Genomic DNA, 24,039 nt, shown 5'->3' with positions numbered 1-24,039 from the left:
ATCTGCCACCAAAATTGTCGAGTTCGACTCCATTTAGCTCGATGGCACATCAATCACACTACTTTCTGGTTGCAGTCGAGGTTTTCAAGTCGAGAAGAGGACCTGGGTTAGCCGTGCCTTAGTGACAAGCAACCATTTTCAAACAGCATAGCTTAAGTCAAGAAAAAGCTATCTGTCAATGAAGATTTCTGAGTTCGATTCCGATCCAAGGTCTTTAAACCGAGAAGAAGGCCGAAGGGTAACGGGAAGCCACGTGCTGATTCAAATTCCGAACTATGGCTTTAATTTCATATCATTTCAAGATGAACTCGACTTCACGATGGAGGAGTCATCCGTAACTCAATTCGACAGGGAGTTATTGAAACATCAGAGTCAATTTTCAACTCCACCGAACGAAAAGTGTGTCTTTTAATCTTTGCCCTATCCTCGTTACACGACTATGGGCAAAGAGGGGCAGCTGTCAACACACCTTTTCGTCATACTAGAATTCAAACTCCTAAAGATAGGATAGAATTTTGCTAGGATTCAAAAAATAGGATAGAGTTCTACTATTATTTAAATTCCTAAAGATAGGATCCACAAGCACTATAAATAGCCATTGTAGCTCACTATTGTAACACACGATGGGCATACGAAATTACCAGAAAAAAAATACGAGCAAATAGATTGTTTTGAAGCTATTGTAAACAATTCAGGAGCAATAAAAGGTGAAAGCTTTTACCTTTCGCATTCTTTTCTTCACTTGCATGTGTTGTTATTCGTCTTTGTGCTTGAAAAAAAGTTTTGGCCGAGGAAAAGGGGTTGTCGTTCGAAACTTTTCTTTTAGATCTACACAACCCCGAGACCGTTTTGGAAAAATACTAGAATATTTAAAACGATGGAAGAAAAGGCTTTTAAAAATCAATTTTTTTCGAGGTTTGCCGCCGATGAACGGTCACTTATGTATTATTTTCATATTTTTATTTATTTCTTTTTGATAATTCGTATTATTAAGTATATATATATATTAATTATTTTTATTCTAATATTATTTTAATGTTTTTTAAAGTTATTATATATATATATATATATATTTATAACTATTATATTTATTATTATTTTACTATTAACGTATATAAATATTTTCTCTTTTGCTACTATTATTATCATTATATATATTTTTATTATATTTTATATTTATTTTTAATTTTTTTAAACATATGCATATATATACATTTAATTATATTTTTATATTTATACTTCTTTATTTTTTTTTGTTTTCATGTATTTATATTATATTACATTATTATTATTTTACTTTATTAAATTATTTTTTTTCGTCATTATATTTATTATATATATATATTATATCATAATATTTTTTTGTTTATTCATTCTTACTATATTATAGGGATACATCACACTCATTTATTAACTACGGTCCTACCCCTTATCGTCTTTTTTCTTCCCGACAGTTATACTTCACCAAACCTTGACTTTCTTTTTTTACTTTCTTTTGGTGTGATTGCGTTTTTTTATTTTACTACTTATTATCATTATTATTATTTTGTACTTAATAATTATATATTTTTATTCCTCTTTTAGTTTTTCATCATTTTTTTTTATTTTTTCCCTTCTATTTTCTTTATTTCATTTACTCTTATTTCCTTTTTCCTTTAACGCGTTTCTCGACTTTTTAAGGGTACTCTTTCAAATTGATCGGAGGTAAGTAATTTTGGATCATATGTTACCTTTAAATTTTAACTTTCGATTTTCTTAATTAAAAACAACTGGAAATTACGTAGTACCGAAAGGGCGGTTCAAGGGTGCTAATCCTTCCTTGACCGTAACCGACTCCCGAATCCGACATATCTTTGGTAAGACGCAGATCAGATAAGATATAAGGTATCCGATTAACCTATTTTTTTTTAAATAAATAATCGGTGGCGACTCCAATCACATTTTTCAAGTCGAAGCCCAATTCCGTGGCCCAACCGAAAGACGGTTACGACAGTAACGTAGAGAGAAAAACATAGTTTGGTTCAATACCATTTAACAATTGAACTTTGTATTCCTACATGCATGATGTTCGAATCTGATACTTCAAGGGATAACAATAAAAAATCTTTTGATCACTGAGATTACTTGCTTCGTACAGTTCGTTTCATTCATGTCAATTTTGATCTAATTTGGAAAAAAAAAAAGAAGAATTGCAAATTGGTTTGAATTTAAAATTAACCTGGAAATTTAATGCTAGAATTAATTCATTACAAAATTAATTATCAATGGACCTATAAGACGTTGAATTATAATAAAAGTTCAAGGAAACATAAATAAAAATAGGTTTTTCTAAACAAGAACGTAGAGATATTTTGATAGAATATTAGTTGAATGGAGGAAACTACAGGGATTGGGGAAGAAACCTACGAGATTACATCGAAATATAACCAAAACCTGCGTGCCACTCACAATTAATCAGAAACCTGATTCAAACTTCCTCCTATAAAAATGCTAATTTTGGATGCACTCTCGCAGCACTTGTATTGAAGTTCCAAGCGAGAAAGCTCTACCGCTGCACTGGATTGAGTGTTTTTGTTGAGTATTTCGATTTTTAAAAGTTATAAAATAGTCCTTTAATTATAAGACATTGTTTTTTTTTGAAATATTAATTATAAGACATTGTTTTGTTGAGTATTTCGACTATTAAAAATTATAAAATAGTCCTTTAATTATAAGATATTATTTTGTTGAGTATTCCGACTATTAAAAGTTATAAAGTAGTCCTTTAATTATAAAATATTATTTTGTTGAGTCTTCCAATTATTAAAAGTTATAAAATAGTCACCTGATTATTTATATGTTCCAAACTTGTCATTTTCTATTAAAAATGATGGTGTATGAGCTTGACGTTAATATGATAACTGATATATGATAAAATCTTATCCTAGAATCACAAACAACTATACAATTCAAACGATTTTGGAATAAGATTTCATCGTATCTCAGTTAGCAAGTTAACATTCAACTCAGACGATCGTTAGTTTTTTTAACGGAAAATGATGGGTTTTGAATATATGAATAGTCGGAGGATCATTTTGTAATTTGTAATAATCGAGGGACTCAACAAAGTAATACTCATAATTGGGGGTCCATTTTTGTACTTTACTCTAAATGTTTCTGGTTGAAACTTTCAAACCCGCCAAGCCTGCACGCTGTATTGGTGACTGCTAATTATCTCTTGCTGTTAACTTTCAACTTGAAAGTTATATAACTTTGGTGACTGCTAATTATCTCTAATTAAAGTCTTTGGACCACATGGGCAGCGTGATTCTTGGGTTTTAACCTATTACAAGTTGGTGTAACAATCTTAGTCCATTCAATTAATAGATCTGGTTGAACCTTGTCCAATTATGAAATTACACTAACCGACTGAATCAACTAACGTTGATATGCTTATATTGATTTCTCACTACTAGAAATCTATTAGTAGCATTGCAGGTAGGGGTTGACTATTTAAGACCTTTCATAACGAGATTTTACAAAATTCAACTAAAATCGTCGATCAATAGATTGGTTGTTAAATTAAAAAAAATTATAAACCACTTAGCAGGGATACACCACCATCGAGAATATGAAGAAACAGTAGGATTTTGCCTAATGAATCCAAATTGAAGATGAGTGCTGTAATGGACCACTGGACTGGAGAGGGAAGGCAACGGTGCTGGAAGGTCTTTAGTCTAATGGTTGAAAGTTGAAGCCAAATTAAGAAACTCATTCCAAGCTTGTCCCCATCTCAATATTCTGCCCTAACCCACGAGGAAAACGTCTTGTGGTAAGAAAAGATTAACTCATTCCAAATCAAAGAAAGAATGATATAAAGGGACCAAGCTATAAACTTTTGTGAATCCAGTTGGTACTGCAGCTTCAACTTCTATATAGAGTAGAAATCCCCCACACTGATTTTGCGATAGAGACAAAGAGACTGGAGAATCATTCTATCTCGAGTGAGGGAAGGAGATACTCTAGGGAAAGAAATGAGAGTATTTTTTGTCGGTCTAGAATCTATGACCTAAAAGAAAATAATAGAATAAAGATTAGAAGCTTGACTAACTGACCAAATGTGTTTGCTCCAAGTTTATATTATATTATATCTTTAACTTAGTTAATACTACTATTATAATATGATGATATATTTGGATTTGAGTGTATTTTGATGTGTATGTGTACATTGTTAGTGATTAATAAAAATTATGAATAAATACTACGTTATAATCAATCTTACAAATAAAAAATAAAATAAAATTCTCAAGACACTTTGGTGTTACTTTGTAAATTCAGTTTTCCAAAACTAAACTTTTTCCAACATGTATAACCTCAACCCTAAACAAAGGCCGGAGTGTAGGGGGGCAAGCTTAGCCCCCAACTTGGGTGAAGCCTGCAATGGTGGCGTGCATGGTGCTGATAGTGAAGCCCTCAACTTGTGTGAAAATTGTTTGGAGCAACTTGGCCTCTAAGTTTCCTATAAATACCACTAGGGTTTCCAACAAAATAGCAGCAAGTGAATCATCATCTTCATTGATTTAAGTGAGTCAATTAACCCAAGCAATGGCCATGGCCATGAAAACCCTTGTGTTTGTTTGTGTCTTGGTTGCTGCAATGGCATTGGGAGCTCCAATGGCTGAAGCTCAACTCGGTGGACTCATTAGCGGCCTCCTTGGCTTGATTAAGATCCAAGGGACTCTATTTTGCTCTTTCGATGGCAACATGGGTGCAAACGGCACCGCAACCCCAGTTTTCCCTAGTAAGTTTCTACTTTTCTATAGTTGTATTTTGAGCTAATTGCATCACATGCTCTCAAAGTATGACACTCATTTTAAGTTGGCTTCTAAACTCTTAAATGTTTCAACTTCAGCCCTAAACCATGACTATCATTTAAATTAGTCCTTGAACTTTTGACCATTTAAATTTCATGTCCAAACTATAGGCATATACTAATCACATCCATTGTTAATAAACTAAAATATTCAAAAGTTCAGAGGTCAATTTAGAAAGAGGTCATAGTCTAGGGATGTAATTAGAATGTTCAAAAATTTAAAGACTAATTTAAAATAATGGTCATTGTTTAGGGATGGATTTCAAAAGTTTAAAATAAGGGATGTAATTAACTCACGTATTTTCCACATAATTTGGTCCCTCTACTATGTTCAAATCTGAGAATAAATCCCTATACTTTGATTTGAAATAACTTTATTCCTTTACTTCCATTACTAACGTTATTCGTTAATCCGGATAGATAACGATGTTAACTATGTGAACTAAGTGATGAAATCATAAAAGTAAACTAACCAAATTATAACAACTAAATTCCAAATGTGAGCATAATGAAAAGAAAGTCGTAATTTTGGCCTATTTCCCTGGAAAATGATAACAAATGATAAGATTCAAAAGCTGAAGTTAGTATCATCTAATGTATTTGTTTCAGATGCATTGGTGCAACTTCAGTGCGGTGGAAGCGTGGTCTCGAGTTCAACAACAAATGGAAATGGCATATTTTCCATCTTATTGGATCCAATGCAGTTTCTTGTCCCTTCACTGCTCAACAACTGCAACTTAGCCGTCAAGACTCCACTCTCCAACTGCAACGCCTCGCTCCCATCAGTTGGGGCACTGTTTTCGAACTTACAACTCGTTGGAAACACCCTTATCGGACTCTTGAACATCACCAACATTGTTCCAGTCGGATTTGGGCTTTTACGACCATAACTGAACTTGAAAACAAGAAGGAGAATATCAATTGAACTAATGATAAATAAGGTGATGGTTTCTCAAATGTTAATGCCCCCCTAAGGTCGCTCTTTATCATATGATTATTGTTGGCATATAATTGGTTTATGATATAGTATTGTAGTTGTAAAATGCATGGTTGTAATGATATTTGTGATTCCTAATAGAATTTACCTATGTCATGCATGTAAAGTTCCAGTGTAATTCTATTATGTTTCAAGGAATAAATAAAGTTTGTTTTAGTTGCGTTGTAATACATAAACTTCTCATATATTAGTATGTTTAATGAGATTCATGTACTCATTTCTACTCTTATTTATGTCATTCATGTATGCATAATCAAACATTGAATTGTGACCTAGAGTTCTACGTAAGGACATGTTTTATCCAATAAATGAAATGAGAAAAACATATATTCTTGAAAAGGCGTTCGTTAAAGTACTGATATCGCCAATCCATTGATAATAACGAGGAGTGCCCTAAGATTTAGCGATGTTCTTCCACACCCAAGATTTATTGGAAGAGCCCATATTCGCTAATTAATAATAACGAGGAAGCCGAGTTCTCATACTTTGCACTAAGAATCTTGAGCCAAAGACTACTCTTTTCCATAATCTCCATATCCATTTATGAAGTAATGCCCTCTTCTTTAATTTTAAATCTACCAGCCAAGGCCACCCGAGGATTTCAGCTAACACGTTCTCCCACATGACCCAATGAATGCATCGGATATAGGAGGAGCATCGAATAAATATATTAGATGTTGACTCAAATTTTAATTAATAATTAAATTGAATTTTATTGTAATTATAATAATTGAGGAATACTTGATGATTAAGCTTATTTAAATTATAATTCTTATAATCGAAGAATATTTGATTATTAAGTTTATTTAATAAGTAAATATTTATTTGAGGTAAAAAAAAACCTTATAACCTTCTAGACCCAACCCAAATATTCTAATCAGATCTCATTAGTCACCTATTCTATCCAAGAAAATCTTATAAATATCCAGCTATTCATTAAATAAATTACATAGTATGTAAAATCCACTTAATAAAATCCATAATGATATGCACATAAGTATATTGATAGTAAAAACTATATGAAAATACCAAAGATAAAATTTCAGCAATACAAATATGCTTAATCAATTGTATAAAAACACCAAATATAAAATTTCAGTAATACAAATATGCATAATCAATAGTAAAAATTCATGTCACTAAAATATAACATAAAGGATAAATAAAAAAACTACAAAAAAAAATATAAAAATGAGAAACAATCAATTCTCTTGATATCAGGTCAAATAATCTAATGTCCAATAATATATGAAAAGAGTAAAACTATGAGGTGAATTAAAAAGTTCGGTACCCCTTAAGGTGTAAAAAACATATAAATGTTAAATACATCAGTAAAACTTTGTTTGTAATACAAATTTTAAAAATATAATCATTACTTCTATTAACTACACCAAAACAGATTTTTAACGGCGTTTTTTTAATCCTATAACGTCGTTTATAAGTGCCGCTAAAAACTTTCTCGGCGCTTGTAAAAACGCCGCAAATAGTGCCGCTATAACGAGCGCCGCAATTGTTAGTGGCGTTTTTTTTTAAAATGCCGCAATAGGTCGAGACATATAGCGGCGTTTGTCTTTTTAAACGTCGCTATTGACTGTGTATTTAGCGGCGTTTTTCTTTACAAACGCCGCTATTGACTGTGCATTTAGTGGTGTTTTTTTTACAAACGCCGCTATTGAATGTGTATTTAGCGGCGTTTGTCTTTATAAACGCCGCTATTGACTGTGTATTTAGCGGCGTTTGTCTTTACAAATGCCGTTATTGACTGTGTATTTAACAACATTTTTCTTTACAAACGCCGCTATTGACTGTATATTTAATGTCATTTGTAATTAAAAACGCCGTAAATAAGCCCATTATTAGTGGCATTTTCATCTAAAAACGCCGCAAATATCACTATTAGGAGTAGTTGCATAAAACACCATTAAAGACATTCTTTACACCCACAGTAATAATCAGTTCTACAATCAAAGCATATATTGCAGATATTAAAATAACTGTATTAAAATGTATCAAATAATTTAAAAATAACTAAAATGTAGCAAAAGTTACAAACGATAAATTAATGGTTACCAACATTGTATCGATATTTATCAAAATAACATAAAATGTACGTTCAATGGTTACAATGAATGAAAATGCTTCAAGTTCAATGGCAGATTCCCAGTGATGTTCACAAGTTCCACATTTCAAGTACTAAATGACACAAAGCTTACATCTGCGACAAACCAGTTGGTAACGAGCGAAATTATCGAATCATCTACTACAGCTTCTTTATCCCGGGAAAAGAAGGTAGAAGTGCGATGAGAGCATCGCCGTATCCAACGGAATCTGTCGTATTAAGCAAAGAAAGTTAGAATAACTGACCATGGGACACTGTAAAATACCGTAAGTTGAAATGTATATTGAAAAGATGGCAAATACATACCACCATCCTCCCTTAGAATTTTCCAGCTAAGTCCCTCACAATGTATTGCCGAAATCCATCAAGCTAAAACGGAGGCAGCAGAAAGAGTAGGAATAAATTTCAACATCTGCAATTGCTTCGATTCAAAACAAAACAATTCAAGTAGAAAATTCATTCACATTAATCAAGATATTTATGGCACAATAATCAAATCCACCTACTTTCAGTTCAAGCTCTGCAATAGAAGTTGTATCACATACATCTCTGGTTAGAGATTCCACCTGCAGTTAGAGATTATAAACAACAAACTTTTCAAATATAACTCGAAGTATAAGTTCTTTCATTCATTTATTAAAGAAATCTCAAAACATGAAATATTAACATATTTATTCCAAATTTGTAAATTACGAGTAGATCAAAAAGAAGAAAAATCAATTACATTCTTTTTCTAATTTCCATATATAATTTCCTCACAGCTACTTCAAACAGCTACTGTGCAGTAACTTCAAAATCTACTGGTCAAAACATTTTTATAATTTAAAGGTGGAAAAAGATACCAATAATGACTTGACATAACATATATAGCTTCCATTAATGTTTTAAAAGAACATATATGAACTCACCCCAGATGGATTTGGAATAAGCTGGCTAGTCAAACCAGCCGTTTTAGTCTCTTCAGCTTCTTCTGCTACATTTATAGTAGCTGCAAGACGGCAACCAAAAGTGTGTGGATATAAGCTATATAATGACAAAATGAATAAGATTGAAAAACAAAGGAAGAAATAACATGTAATATGCTTTCAACATCATTTAAGTTAATAGAACTCAAGCGAAAACAGAGATGAAGAAAACTTCAGAATGTCCAAAATTACACACTGGGATCACTAGGTACTTCATTTCCAAGTTTGACTGAGGTTCCTGTAAGTTATCAAATAAAGTGAGCAACAACAATGGGAAAGAAGACATATTTTCCCTATTCCAATAATCTTGAGTGGACAATAGAATCGGAAAGAGAGATGAAATCAATGTTATCAACTTGCGCCATAGAAACTATCACATTATCCTTCAAAGTAAATAAACTAAAAACTATTTTTCTAGTTATAAGGTATTGCATAGTAGTGTGTGTATCCCTTCTGTTGTGCATATGCACATACAACTCTGCATAAATAGATGTATTTATGCATTATGTACTAAATAATTTCCAAAGGCTTTTAAGGGAAGATTAGTCTGTAATACTATCCAAGGGGTAAAATTCTATTAAATCAAAATACATGTAAAAGACGACATAGAATAATTGTGCTCATGAGACTGCAACAATGTGAAATGTATTTCTTTAAGAACCAGAAGAACTATTAGCGAAGGCATACTAGTTTCCTGTCTCAACTCTCTATATCGCCATACCTTACTGCACAGTGAATAAAGTTGATCAAGTGGGGATTTATCCCTAGACATGATATGTAATAGAGAGTCTTGGCTATAAAAGTAAAATAAATAATTAAAAAAAAAAAACTTATTAGCATAAATTACTTACCTTGGGTTTCCACAGTTGGACCTCAACCATGCTGAATGCCATCTCTGGGCGTCTAACAGGAAAGAAGTTCAGTTCCGAATTCGAATTAAAATATTTCATAACAGAAATTATGTACATAAGAAGTGAAGTCAATATACCAAGCAGCTAAACCAAAACAAATAAGACACACACAAATAGGAAAAATGACTAGCACATTAGGTTGAAAGCAAACTTACCCAAAAGCAACACACAAAACTAGATTGCGAAGTAAATCAAAACTGAAGGATGAAACCAGAAGTGAACAAGGAAAAACCTGAAATACCCAAAAAGGAACTAAGAACAAAGGAGCAAAGTCAGATCAGAAAAGCCGAATTGAGAATAAAAAATCAAAAGAAAATTGAATGAAGGTGAAGAATGACGAAATGACTACCATTTTTTCTTTTTTCTTATTTGTAATCAAATTCAAGATTTCAGAAAGAAACAAAAAATGGAGCGAACAGAGCGACATTTGCATTGCAAATAGACAGACAACGATCATACCTTTTAGGAAAGCCAAAATTGGGAACTGCACCTGCGATGGAGTCTTCGGTTTGACATCTAAAAATAAAAAAAAAATCAAAATAAAAATGGCACAAGGAGAAGAAGTAGCGGCAGCGGCCATTGTCGAGAGAGAGAGAGGCAAAAGGCACAACAGGTAAGAGTAAAGACTAAATGGGTAGGTTTTGAAAATGACAAGGTGTGAGATTTGAGGGGAGTTTTTTATGGCGAATGCGATAATTTCATTGAGGGAGGAGGATAAAATATGAACAGTTGGATAGGCACAAACATAATAAAGACTAAATATTTAGCGGCGTTTGTGCTTAAAACGCCACTAAAGTACGAGTCTTTAGCGGCGTTTGTACTTAAAACACAGCTAATGTACGGGACTTTAGAGGCGATTGTGCTTAAAACGCCGCTAAAGTACGAGTTTTTAGCAGCGTTTGTACAAAAACGCCGCTAAAGTATAGTAATTAGCGGCGTTTATATAAAAACACCACTAAAGTACGAGTATTTACCGGCGTTTGTTCAAAAAACGCCGCTAAAAGCCCATTTTGATGTAGTGATTCGATCACAATAAAAATATGTAGGTTTCTCATAATTTTATACCCACTTGCACATCTAGTGAGGACTTCCTACATAGAACATAAGAATATGTGGTAATAACTTATATTATGCACAAAGCAGAGGAGTCTATGTAAGGTCTTATAAGTCATAGATTAAGCTTGAAATACTTACTCTCATAACAATCAACATAGTACTGTAAAAATAAATATGCATTTATTTGAGAGAAAATGATAGTATGATTTATGCAGAATCATTTCGATAAACCAAGACATATATACAATTTACAAAAAAATATTATAATTAGAGATCATATTTTTCATGTTTACTTAAATAAATAAAATAAAACATTAAAAATGAACACTAATAGAAAAACATATATATTGATTTGAGAAGTCTGACACAATAATATACTAATGAGTTTACCTATTACAGTCCTCATTGTATTAGAACCGACGTACTAAAGGAAACTAGATTATTACCAGTATAAAAGTAAATATAAGTCTTACTCTATTAATTTACGAAAATATATGAGTAACCCTCTTAGTATGAGAGTCGTGTGGGTATACTGAACGAGAAGCATCGGTTCTAGTTGACATCTGATCAGGAGAAATATAAGAACTTTTACAAAGCTATGATTCGAGATCAATTTTATATTCAAAATCTATTAGTCATATTGAAATATTGAAATTACAAATATAGTCCCGAGTTAATGGACTTATTTCAAGGTTTTTGATTTTTTTTTGAAAATGTTCGAAAGTTTTATATATCATTAAGCTAAATAAATATAATTTTCATAATTAAGTACAATTAATTAAGTGAGTGGTAAAAAAATTTCATGTTATCCATCTTTTGTGAGCTCGAATATGAATATATTCTTTTAAAAATGTAATATCTTTCTATTTAATAAAAAAATAATTGAATCCTACTATATATATATATATACACGTCATCATTGTTGTCATTTTCATCTTTATTTTTTTGTTTTCAATCTGACTAGTGTGAGTACTACTGTGGTTGCTAATGATTCGTTTATTAAGTGCGATAATTTTTATTTTTCTCCTTCGTTGTTGATTTCATCTCATTGATTATTGCTTTCTCTGCTGCATTCGATGATATTTCCTACTTTGATAACAAGTGTTGATCACATCAGCCTCTATCTTCTCACTGCATCATTTCATTATGTGACAACATCTCCTCTGTTTTACATTCTTCACTCTCATCGTTTGTTAGCCTTTCGGCTTGACGCTCCATCTATACCAATTGTTGCTCATAATCTTTATTGGAGTGTCATTGCCAGACAAATCGTTTGCTCTCTACTCCGCATGTCACACTGAAGATGATGAAAGACTATATGAAAGCATAGAGAAAAAAATTTGAATGAAGAATACTTTCGATTCATGTTTGAATTGTTTTATGTTCGTCCATCACATTGAATCATATCTGTTTTTCGACAATTAGCTACAAAAAAGACACTAGTTCAGAATGTGAAGTGAATGTTAAAATATAACTAGTAAATATAGTAGCTTTTCACTGAGGAATGTGAGTCTACTATTAACATGAGAGAGCGGAAAATTATACAAGGCACTTGATAACTCAAATTTGCAAGAGAATTTTCTAAAAAAAAGATCAAAGAGTGGAGTTAATGCAACATTTTCAAGAGGCTACAGACCAAACAATATCTTTACAAAATCATACATTGGCCTGACATTAAAAATGTCATATAAGAAACCATTCACAACTTTGGAATGACGACCATGAATAAAGGAGAAGATTGTCTCTGTCTCTTGGAAATATGGAGGATAAGGGAGAAAAACAACTTCTCTTAGTTGAATTTGTGTAGTGATTGAAACAACAAAAGTGAGAATTGGAAGGGGAAATATTTATCCCATGCTACACAAGAAGTGATGATTAAGGCAATGCGATCCTATATACCAACTTAAAAATACATTGTTTTTGTTTACCAATTTTTACAATAAAGTTTGTTGATGCACAATGTAAGAGTCGCTGGTTTTGGGCAATTTATCTCGTTTATTATAAGGTAGAGAGTCACTTGGTGGTGGTGGTGGTAGTGGTGACCCAAACTTAGTGGCAGTGGAGGACCAAAATGGCTCCCTCACTATTTTTGAAAATTAGTATTTGGTCTGTTAAACTTTTAAATTTTAATTTAATCCCTTTAAAATTTTAAAAAAACCGTTAACAATGGTTGAATAATAATAATAATAATAATAATAATAATAATAATAATAAAGTAAACAACAAAGAATAAACCGTTTCATGGTATGAAACCACTGCCTTAAAAACTATTTCGCCTCGATGTGTGTAATCTTTGCATTAGGCGTTCATGTTGGAAATGAATACTACAAAATCACATTGTTAGCACTGACATGACAAATTAAAAATATAATTTGTAAATGAACTACTGAAACCATGTCGTGGTGAAAACCACTGTCTTAGAAATAAATTTGCCCCGATGTGTGTAATCACTGCGATAGGCAGATCATCTCCCGAGGTTAACATAATCGTTATGAGAATTCGTACACTCAAAATTGGAGTGGACTGCGGTGGTACTACTCTTCTAATAGAAGCAAAGAAAGGAAGCTCGTAATGCCTTTTGATTGAGAGAATATGAGAGAAATAAGAGTGAATTGAGAAGCTTATGATGCCTCTCTATTTATAGGCTGAAGTAAGGGACAAAAACGTCCAAGTATAAATTAGAAATAAATCTGATTTAATTTTTGAATTTAAAATATGTTTGACATTGTTGTCATAAACGAATAAATCAGACTCAAAGCAGTCAAAATTCGTGGTTTAATTTCTAGTCGTTTGTAACTCATGTAGTTACACTTGTAACTCTCGTAATTACTTTGAAATTGGCACACTAAATAACTCTTTATTTGTTCTGAACATAGCTGAAAAATCATCCAGATACATCCAAACGTTCACAGAATTAAATTCCACAAAATGATTGTTCTGATTTTAATTTGCAGAAATCAAAAGATATCTAATAAATCAGTTGTTACCCTCTGAAATTTAAATCAAATCAGAATAATAGTTTTTCACAATCTTTTATGCTCAAGAAAAATCCTTATGAATTTTCTATATAAAGATAATATTCTCGCGGATGTGTCGAAGACACGTATTACCATGCATAAACCATGCCCTCGACCTCGACCACGAGACAAGACAAGACAGACGGACGGCGACGACGCGCATTATCACTCAACAAAGGAAGGAATAATGAACACTATAAATACCCAAGTCAGTGGTATTTCTCACTTAATGTAGGATAGTGTTTTATGCATTACCAACAGTTCATCCCCGAGGTTAACACAATAGCTCCGAATAATTACACACTAAAAAATCAGAGTGGACTGCGGTGATATTGCTTTTCTCTTAGCATCAAAATTATAAAACAGAAGACTTTAGAAAATAGTAAGATGGTGGGTGTTGAACCTATTTTGATATAACAATTTTAAGGGCAAAAGTATTTTTGGAGTAAATTTAAATTATTCAAAGTTTTAAAAAATAATTCAAAGTCCATAAAACTTGAATTTGAACACAAAAATGATTTTCTAGAAAAAAAAATACCAATATTGTTCTTACAGTATCGATACTACATGAATAGTATCAATATTGTTCTTGTAGTGTCGATACCCAAGGTAAGGGAAATATCAATACTCTCATGGTAGTATCAATACTACCTATTTGTTAGAAATGTGTTCAGATTCCAGTAGGCATATTTAGTATCGATACTCAAAAGAGTATCGATACTATTTTGTGTAGTAGTATCGATACCATGACCTCAGTACCGATACTCTCATCCTAACGGTTGAAAAGTGCTAGTTTTTATTAGTGCAATATCAATACTCCAAGCTTGAGTATCGATACTCCCTAGTATGGGCAGTTTTATTTTACTACAATTAAATCCCCAATGGATCCAAAACATTTCAATGGCTAGAAACGGTCACAAATACATTCCAACATATAAAATAAAGTTCAAGATACTTGAAGAAGATTACACAACACCTATCCAAGCATTGATCATCAACATGAAAGCTTTCATTCTTTATTATTCATTTTCTCTTCTAAATAATGTGTTTTTAACGAGCTTAATTTGTAAACATCTTCCTTTAAGAGGTTTCTTGTTTACATTCTTTTTATCCTTTTGAAAAAGGGGTTGGTTTCTAGTTTAGCCATTGAAAATTAAGGAGTTGTAAAAGGTTACTCTTGAGCCTAGAAAAAGAAAGAACAAATTAGTGAATTTGTTACAAATCCTTAGTGTGGAGCTAAGGTAGTGGATGTAAACTTCATTAAGGAAGATGAATCACTTTAAATACTTGTGCAAATTTTCTATCTTTTCTCTCAATACTTCCAAAAATTTTATTTAGCTAATTCACTCCCCCTTGGCATTTTTTTCGATTGATCGATAGAGCATCATAAATCCCAACAATTGGTATCAGAGTGGGTCTCAAATCGATGGTTTAGAAACCTTGTGAATATACTTGAAGCTCTCTATCAATTCTCGACGCAATCGAGAAGATGACTTCAACATCTGGCGTATATTACCTTGAAAAATCACACTCCATTCATATGCCTCCTATCTTCAATGGTGACAGCTACTCCTATTGGAAGAATAGGATGATGTTGTTCATCCAAGCTACCGACCTTGCAGTTTGGGATGCTATTGTCGACGGTTCTCTTATTCCTTCAAGAAATCAAAAGGATTGTACCAATGAAGACAAGAAGCTTGCCCAACTAAATGTCAAAGCTATACACTTCCTTTTTTGTGCTCTTGGCCCAGATGAATATAGTATAGTATCTTCATGCTCTAATGCTAAGGAGGTTTGGGACAAGTTGGAGGTGACTCATGAAGGAACAAGCTAAGTGAAGAAGTCCAAGATTGGCATTCTCACTCTCAACTATAAGAACTTCAAGATGAAGCTCGATGAAGACATTAAGACGATGTCCGATTGGTTTACTTCAATCATAAATGAGTTGAAGAACTTTGGGAATGTTTATCTCAATGAAGAAGTAGTGAGAAAGATACATGCCTCATTGCCTACATCATGAGAGGGTAAACAACCACCATTGAATAAGCCAATGACTTGGAGTTGTACACCCATGATGAACTAATCGGTTCTTTACTCACTCATGAAGTGAAACTCCATAAGAAGAAGAAAGAAAAAGATGAGAAGAACAAGAAAAAGAATGATATGAGAATCACCTTCAAATCCATCAATGAGAGTAATCAAGACTCAAGTGAAGAGGTGGATGAAGATGAAGAGATGTCCAAGCTCTTCAAAATATTCACAAAATTCATGTCTTTCAAATGAAAATAAATGAAGCATGAATCGATCAAGAAGAAGGGTTTACCGGTGTGCTTTGAGTGCCAAAGAACGAGACATGTCAAGTATGAATGTCCTTCACTAAATAAGAAATGATGAAGCAAAAAAAAGGCATTTGTGGCGGCTTGGAGTGATGAAGACAACTCCAATGATGAAATAGCCAACTTATGTCTCATGGCCATTAAAGAAACTTATGTCCGATGATGAAATTAATTTCAAATTTTAAAGTTGAAAATGATTTTCTTTTGAAAGTAAAAATAGATTTTGAAAAACAAAATAAAAATTTGAAAAATGATTTTGAGATTTCAAAATTCAAAATCAATGATTTAGAAAAAGAAAATATTGATTTAAAATTTAAGCTTGAATGCTTAACAAAAGAAAAAGAAATAATTTCTCAAAACAATTCATCATGTTTAAAAATGGCAAAATGTTCACATTGCCATTTTCATGGTCACTTGGAACATACTTCTCCTTTAAAACTTAGAAAACATTTTAAAATTAGACAAGTATGGGTTCCTAAGAGAACAATAGACTTTTGCACTAACATTCAAGGATCCAAAACAATTTGGATACCCAAAGCTATATATATGTCTCTTGTAGGTGTGTGGGAGTAATGGAGTCACAAGTGAAGAAATTCAAATGCTCTATCCACACAAAATGTGGAATGGGTAACCTTTAAGCTTAATATATATTTTTTGTTTTTATATATTGGTTTCCTATTTTGTTTTATGCATGCATGAGTTTTGAGCATAAATGATTATATGTTGTTTTTCATCTTATGTATGTTAAAATGCGTTATGGTGAACATTTTAAAATTTCAATGATTTTTTTATCAAATTTTAGTTCATTGTAATGTTTTTGGTCAAATTTGCTTTTAATGTTTTGTTTTTACAAAATTTTATTTTTGACATTAAATTTAAATGTTTGTGCATGTGGTTTTATTTCAAATGATGTCTCTCTAACAATTGATATCAATTTTTCAAATGCACAACATTTTTTTATAACTTTTTGCATATGAACTTTAATGTCTAATGTTAATATTGTATAAAGTAGTATAGATTTGGATTTATTGAATTTCATGTGTTACCAACATATTTGCTCATCTTTGTTAAAATTCAATAGTTTTTAAGTGTCAAGCTTTTAAATTCAATTTTTTTAATGCATTTGTTGAGGGGAGCTTTTGATTTTTCAAATGATCTTTATGTTAAAAAAATTTACTTACTATCCATTATTGTTTTTGAAATTAAATGTTTGAATTATTTTTTTGATATAACGAAAAGGGGGAGAAATATATGTTTGAAAAATTCAATTTCAAGAATAAAAAGGGGGAGCTTTAATATATTTCCAACACATTACTCTTTTTCATTAAATGTTTTATTAAGGGGGAGTTTTGCCAAAACATTTTTCAAATATTTTGTAATATAAAAAGGAGATGATAGCTGAACCTATTTTGATATAAAAATTTTAAGGGCAAAAATGTTTTTAGACTAAATTGAAATTATTCAAAGTTCATAAAACTTTAATTTTAACACAAAAATAATTTTCTAGAAAAGAAGTATTGATATTGTTCTTATAGTATCGATACCATATGAACAATATTGATACCCAAGGTAAGGAAGTATCGATACTCTCATGGTATCATCGATACTACCTATTTGTTAGAAATGTGTTTAGATTTCAATAGGATTTTTTGGTATCGATACTCAAAGGAGTATCGATACTACTTTGTATAGTAGTATCGATACCATGACCTCAGTACCGATACTCCCTGGTCTGGATAGTTTTATTTTGCTGCAGTTAAGTCCCAATAGCTTCAAAACATCCCCTACGGCTAGAAACGGTTACAAACACATTCCAACATATAAAATGATGTTCAAGACACTTGAAGAAGATTACACAACACCTATCCAAGCATTGATCATCAAGAGAAAAGTTTTCATTCTTTATTCTTCATATTCTCTTATAAATAATGTGTTTTTAATGAGCTTAATTTGTGAACATATTTCTTTGAGAGGTTTCTTGTTTACATTATTTTTATCCTTTTGAAAAAAGGGTTGTTTCTAGTTTAACCATTGAAAACTAGGGAGTTGTAAAATGTCACTCTTGAGCCTAGAAAAAGAAAGAACAAATTAGAGAATTTGTTAGAAATCCTTAGTGTGGAGCTAATGTATAGATGTAAACTTCATTGAGGAAGTTGAACCACTCTCAATACTTGTGCAAATTTTCTATCTTTTCTCTTCATACTCCCAAAATTTTTATTTAGTCAATTCACCCCCTCTTAACACTTTTTCGATTGATCGATATAGCATCATAAATCCCAACAGTGGGGAGCTTTTGAAAGCATAGAACAATTTGTGTTTTTGATGATGTAAGATGTTGAAATGAATAAACTATTTATAGGATTCAAGTAGGGTAAAAACATCAAACAAAAATCTGTAATAAAGTCTGATTTAAATGTTTTCGAAAAACAACTAATTTAATAGATGTAATTTCTCTGTTGTGACTGGATGAATCAACTCACAAAGTTGTCCAGATACAAAGTTAAAATACTTGTTTCAACAACTATTTAATCAACAAAGATTACGGTTGTCATTAAGCGCTTGTTGTTACAATTAAACAACCGTACAAGACTGTAAAATTGTGTAGATACATCCTTATCAATAGCCAGATAATATCTCTCTATTTAGCTGTCAATTACAGTGATTAAATTAGCGTGAAAAATGTTGTTAAAAACAATATTAAATAGATCTTTCGTATTTCAAAGACATTTTTTCAATTTATAAAACCAAAATTAAAATCTATTATTTCTTTTAGTAAATACAAAAATAAATTCTTACGAATTTTCTCTTGAAAAAGCAGTTACGAATTTTCTCTAGAAAGAACAGGACACGCGTGAATGTGTAGAGGACACACATTACCGTTACCATTAACAAAACCAAATTGAACCGATTCAAACCGACAGATCGAACAATAGTGATAGACGCATGCAAGGGAATTTTCTTGTTTACAGTCATCAACAGAGAGAAAAAATCTTTAAATACTCTTCCCAAAACGAGATCTCCTCCAAATATGAGATACAAAACTCTTACACCCTTCAGGGACTACGAATTATCTCTTGAATCCAATCCCTCTAGTAATTTTTCCTATCTAAGGGTGGCTATTGGATGTGATTGGGGGGACTCTTAATAGATCCAACCACCATTTATCTATTATTAATATATAATAATAATTATTATTAATGTATAGCAAGGTAACTTTTTCTCCTATTGGGGTGAGAATGAGAAAAGGAAGGTTTATTGGATGCTTTTGGGACTACTAAAAAAACATTCAAGGTTTACTGGAACACGTTTTCACGACTTCCATGATTTTGAAGATCGGAGACTGTTGTTGAGTCAACAGCTTTGCGCTCATGAATGGATCAAGGGATTTGACGATAAATTAAATTATCTTCTTTAAATTTTATAATTTAATTTCATAATATTTTACATCACTCCTTATTCATGGACAAATATTATAAATTCTTCGTATTTCATGGTAAAACTATCCTGCTTTTGGGTTTGAAAAGGTATCCAAGGCATTCAATTGCTCAATAAAGGCTTGCTGTTGTAATAGGATAATCATACTGGTGTGGGAACACAAGCGGGTACCATCCTACAACGCCCTTCTGCTAAATCAATTTAGAGAGCTTCAACCCTTCACTATGATTCTTCAAGGAATAGGTTTTTAGCTTCTTCGACTTGTGGATCCATCTTTATCATTCCATACTCGAAATCCGGATTATGGTTAGTAAAACTCGTTCGATTCAAAAAAATTAAAATTTTGATATGGTTTGTATTTATAAATACAATTTTACTCAATCATAAGGCTTGCTTTGTGGACTCGTTGGGCCCTTTGGAAGAAACCTGTACCCTTGACCGATTTATATTGCTACCGAATGAATTGCTAGCTCTATGGGTCTTCTAGTTGATGAATTATATTTCATTGTTAAACAAGACAAATTTTTATTACGTGAAAGGCTCATAAAGATAATGTAAAAAACAAAAATATCTGAAGTAAAATTAATTTAATAATATCTGAAAAGCTCAATCAATTGAAAGAAAAAAAACGAATTGACCAATTTATTAATGAGTGAAGAACATATGTAAGGATAAGACCAAAGTACCTAATTTGTTTAAAGATTCAAAAAAACAAATTAGATCCTTATCGTTTTAACATCAATTGGATTGGTCCAAACAAGACAGCATTATTGAAGTTCATCTGTTACGATGAAACGCGTGTCATCCCTACGAAATCTCGGGGGGCTACACTCGACTCACGAGTCGCGACTCAGTTGAAAAAAAAAGGCCCAACCCAACCAAGAACATTGTCCCTCTCATACGCTATAAATACACACTCCTTCGAACCCTGAACTTCGCCTTCCTAGCCAATGCAAGAAGGAAAGAAGACAAAAAGAGACAAGCAGAGCCGCTTCACTTTTCATAGCTAAGCTACTGTGGGAGTTTTTCTTCTACATAAGAATTGCTTCTGCAGTAGCTAATAATATCATTATATAAAACCTTTTAACTTTTATATACATATATATAAGCAACTACTAATAAATGGCTCGCTCTCTTTCTTCCTTCAAGCTCCTCGGTGCTTCTGTTTTCGATGGACTTTATGTCTCCATATCCAGGTGATTAACTAAGTTTTCTTTTTCTCTTTTTTTTCGTTTTCAAGGTAGTTTTTGGTATTATATTTGTTTCTGTTTTTGTTAACGATTTCGGTTTGGGTTTAAAGGAGAGGTTACTCGGCTGCGCCGCCGCAGGGGGCAGTGACGGCTAGCTTCGGTAGGCCTGGATTGGTGGGGGAAAGTGGAAGGAAGAGATACGATGAAAGGTTCTATGATGAAGACGAAGGTATCTTCTGCTTGGGCGCCTGATCCTGTGACGGGGTATTATAGGCCGGGGAACAGTGGGGCTGAGATCGATGCGGCGGAGCTCCGGGAGATGTTGTTGAATCATAGGGCTGGGCCGCGGTAGAGTTGTTTATGGGTGTTTTTTTTTATGAGTTTCGAGTATTGGATCTTTATCATTAGTAGTGTTTTTTGTGCTGAAAAAGAATGTACGAGTGTGCTTACCTTTGAGCTAATCATGATATTAATTATATTTCCAGTTTTATTTTAAAAAAACCTATTTATATACGATTTCTGAACATTTGAGTTTAAACACTGAAATTATTTACCAATAAATACGATCCAATCTACTTTTTGTATACTTTAATCTAATGGGTGAAATTTGAGATTTAACTTTTTAATATCATTATTCTTAAGATTTAAAATATAAATATATTATTGTTCACTTAATTTCATATTTAGATTATTATTTTAATTAAATTTTATTAAAAGTACTATAAGAATATACTCCCAACATATAATTCGTTTTAAAAAATCAAATGATGAAAAAGGATATGCATAAGGGGTAAATTGTGAATGAGGTTCTTCTGTTAGAGATATGAAGCTGTTTGTGTTAAAATAAAGAAATTAAATTTTAAAATTTAATAATAATAAAGGATTAAATCAATGATTCGGTGATACACAAGCAGGACAAAATCCAGTGAATAGAAAACCTTATTCTTGTAACCAAAAAGAATATTATGAAAATCATGAGATGTATCTTCAACCTTTTTGAAAATACTCACAAGTATAAATCAGAAATATAGCAGGGAGAAATTATTATATAATTTTTTATTCTCTCATTAATGACTCCAAACCAATTAAATGAATATATATTACCTTTATTTTTTTATATCATATATTTTTATAAATTAAAATTTTAAACTTATTATATTTTTTTTATCTCATTCTCTCCTTATCTAATTAGATCTTTCAGTTTTACTCTATTCTTCCCTTAATTCATCATTATAATCTAGATTAAAAATCTTTCAATTTTTTTCTCAAATCTTACGTATTAAAATTATACTCTTTCTTTGATTCACCATTATAATCAAGATTTAAAATTAGTATAAAATTTTATTTTTTTTAATTTATTATTCATTATTATATATTTATATTATTTATTATTTTTTTAATTAACAAATTTTCTTTAAAATAATATGATAAAAATAATGAATAAGCTAAAATCAACTCAAAGGAGACGAAATGAGAAATTTGATGCTAGTGAATCAAACTCATCAGATGAGTTCATTGAGTGATTACTTCATCTGTGATTCTTTTTAATGTCTTGACTATGTGTTATTGTTCATTCAGACCAAAAATGCTAGATAATTTCTATTTGCAACAATATAAACAAGTATGATAAAAATCATATATTTAAAAAGAATTACATATATATATTAATTTTTAATATTGTCGTAACCGTCTTTCGGTTGTACCCCGGAATTGGGCTTCGACTTAGGAAAAAGTGGATTGGAGTCGCCACCGATCATTCATTTAAAAATAAATGGGTTGACCGGGTACCTTATTTCTTACCTGATCTGCGTCTTACCAAAGATGTGTCGGATTCGGGAGTCGGTTACAGTCAAGGAAGGGTTAGCACCCTTGAACTGCCCTTTCGGTACTGTGTAATTTCCAGTTGTCTTTAATTAAGAAAATCGTAATTTTAAATTGGAAGGTAAAATATCGATCCGATTACTTACAATTGATTGACTTGAAAGTGAACCTTTTAGGAGCCGAAACGTATATTAGAAAAGGTGATGAAAATGAATTAAAATTGAAAGATAAAGAAAACGAAACAAAGAAAAAATAACAATAGTGATACACCAAAAGTAACATAATCGTCATGGAGATATAGAACATGAAGGAAATAAAAATGAAGACAAGTATGACAACATGTGATAAGATAAAAAAAATGAAAGAATAAAGAAATAAGAAAATAAGACCCAATAAAACGGAAAAATAAATAAATAAATAAAAAACATAATAAAGGTGAAATAAAATAATATACAAATGTAAAGTGATAAGAATTAAATAAATATACATATGTATATAAAAAATGTAAATAATAGCGTATAAGGTAAAATTAATAAAAAACATATAATAATATTAATTCCATATATATATAGCTAAATATGAGAGAGAGGGAAAAATATATAATAATAATAGAAAAATTAGAAATGTAAATAATAGCGTATAAGGTAAAATTAATAAAAAACATATAATAATATTAATTCCATATATATAATAGCTAAATATGAGAGAGAGGGAAAAATATATAATAATAGAAAAATTAGATAATAATTACAGTAATACAAAAGTAAGGAAATAATAAGATAGAATAAAACATATATATATAATAACGTTTAAACAAGATATTAGTAAAAAAAAAGATACAAATGAAATGAAAATAAACGAAAAGAAGTACAACGATAATATATACGTGTATATATAAGAAATAATGAAAAATGGTATAATATAACATAAATAAATAAAACACCAAAAAGATAAATATATTTTAGTATGTATATATATATAATAAGGATTGAGATGAAACGAAAAGCAAATCAAGTGGCCAATTTGAAAGTAAATCGGAATTTAAAATCGGATTTGGGACCAAAATAACGAGCCTTTAAGGAAGGAGGGACCGAAAGAGTAGTTTACCCTAATTTAGACAGAAACACGCGGATGTTTAAGCATAAAAATCAAAATTTTTTAGCAAAATACACATTTCTCTCTTCTCCAAACCGAGTCCTTCCCCCTTTCTCTTTTTTCTCTGCTTGGTTCATGTGTTCTTGATGAACACATGAACGCCGCCGTAGTTCCCAGACTCCGGCCACCGTATGCCGCCTCGTCGGCTACCGCGAACGGCGCTGGCCGCGGTCCTCGGCGGCGAA

At 31.5% G+C, this 24,039-nt stretch overlaps 1 protein-coding gene and 1 pseudogene across 1 annotated transcript; both read left to right on the top strand.

The window, feature by feature from the left end:
• The first annotated feature begins 1,244 nt into the window (after positions 1–1,244).
• LOC120119889 lies at positions 1,245–21,379 on the top strand (annotated as a pseudogene).
• LOC120119888 (phylloplanin-like) lies at positions 4,541–5,757 on the top strand. Its single transcript, XM_039139685.1, has 2 exons — positions 4,541–4,780; positions 5,462–5,757. Exons 1-2 carry the CDS (start codon positions 4,585–4,587, stop codon positions 5,740–5,742), a joined length of 477 nt encoding a protein of 158 aa, XP_038995616.1. The 5' UTR covers positions 4,541–4,584; the 3' UTR covers positions 5,743–5,757.
• Positions 21,380–24,039: the final 2,660 nt, after the last annotated feature.

Source organism: Hibiscus syriacus, unplaced genomic scaffold (genome assembly GCF_006381635.1).
Source record: "Hibiscus syriacus cultivar Baekdansim isolate YM2019G1 unplaced genomic scaffold, ASM638163v2 tig00110332_pilon, whole genome shotgun sequence".
Lineage (NCBI taxonomy): Eukaryota > Viridiplantae > Streptophyta > Magnoliopsida > Malvales > Malvaceae > Hibiscus > Hibiscus syriacus.
This window is presented reverse-complemented; position numbering and strand designations above follow the sequence as displayed.

Coding starts and splice junctions, on each gene's coding strand:
- LOC120119888 (XM_039139685.1), top strand. CDS start 4,585: ATGGCCATGGCCATGAAAACCCTTGTGTTTGTTTGTGTCTTGGTTGCT. Junction 4,781..5,461: donor CGCAACCCCAGTTTTCCCTA/GTAAGTTTCTAC, acceptor TATTTGTTTCAG/ATGCATTGGTGCAACTTCAG.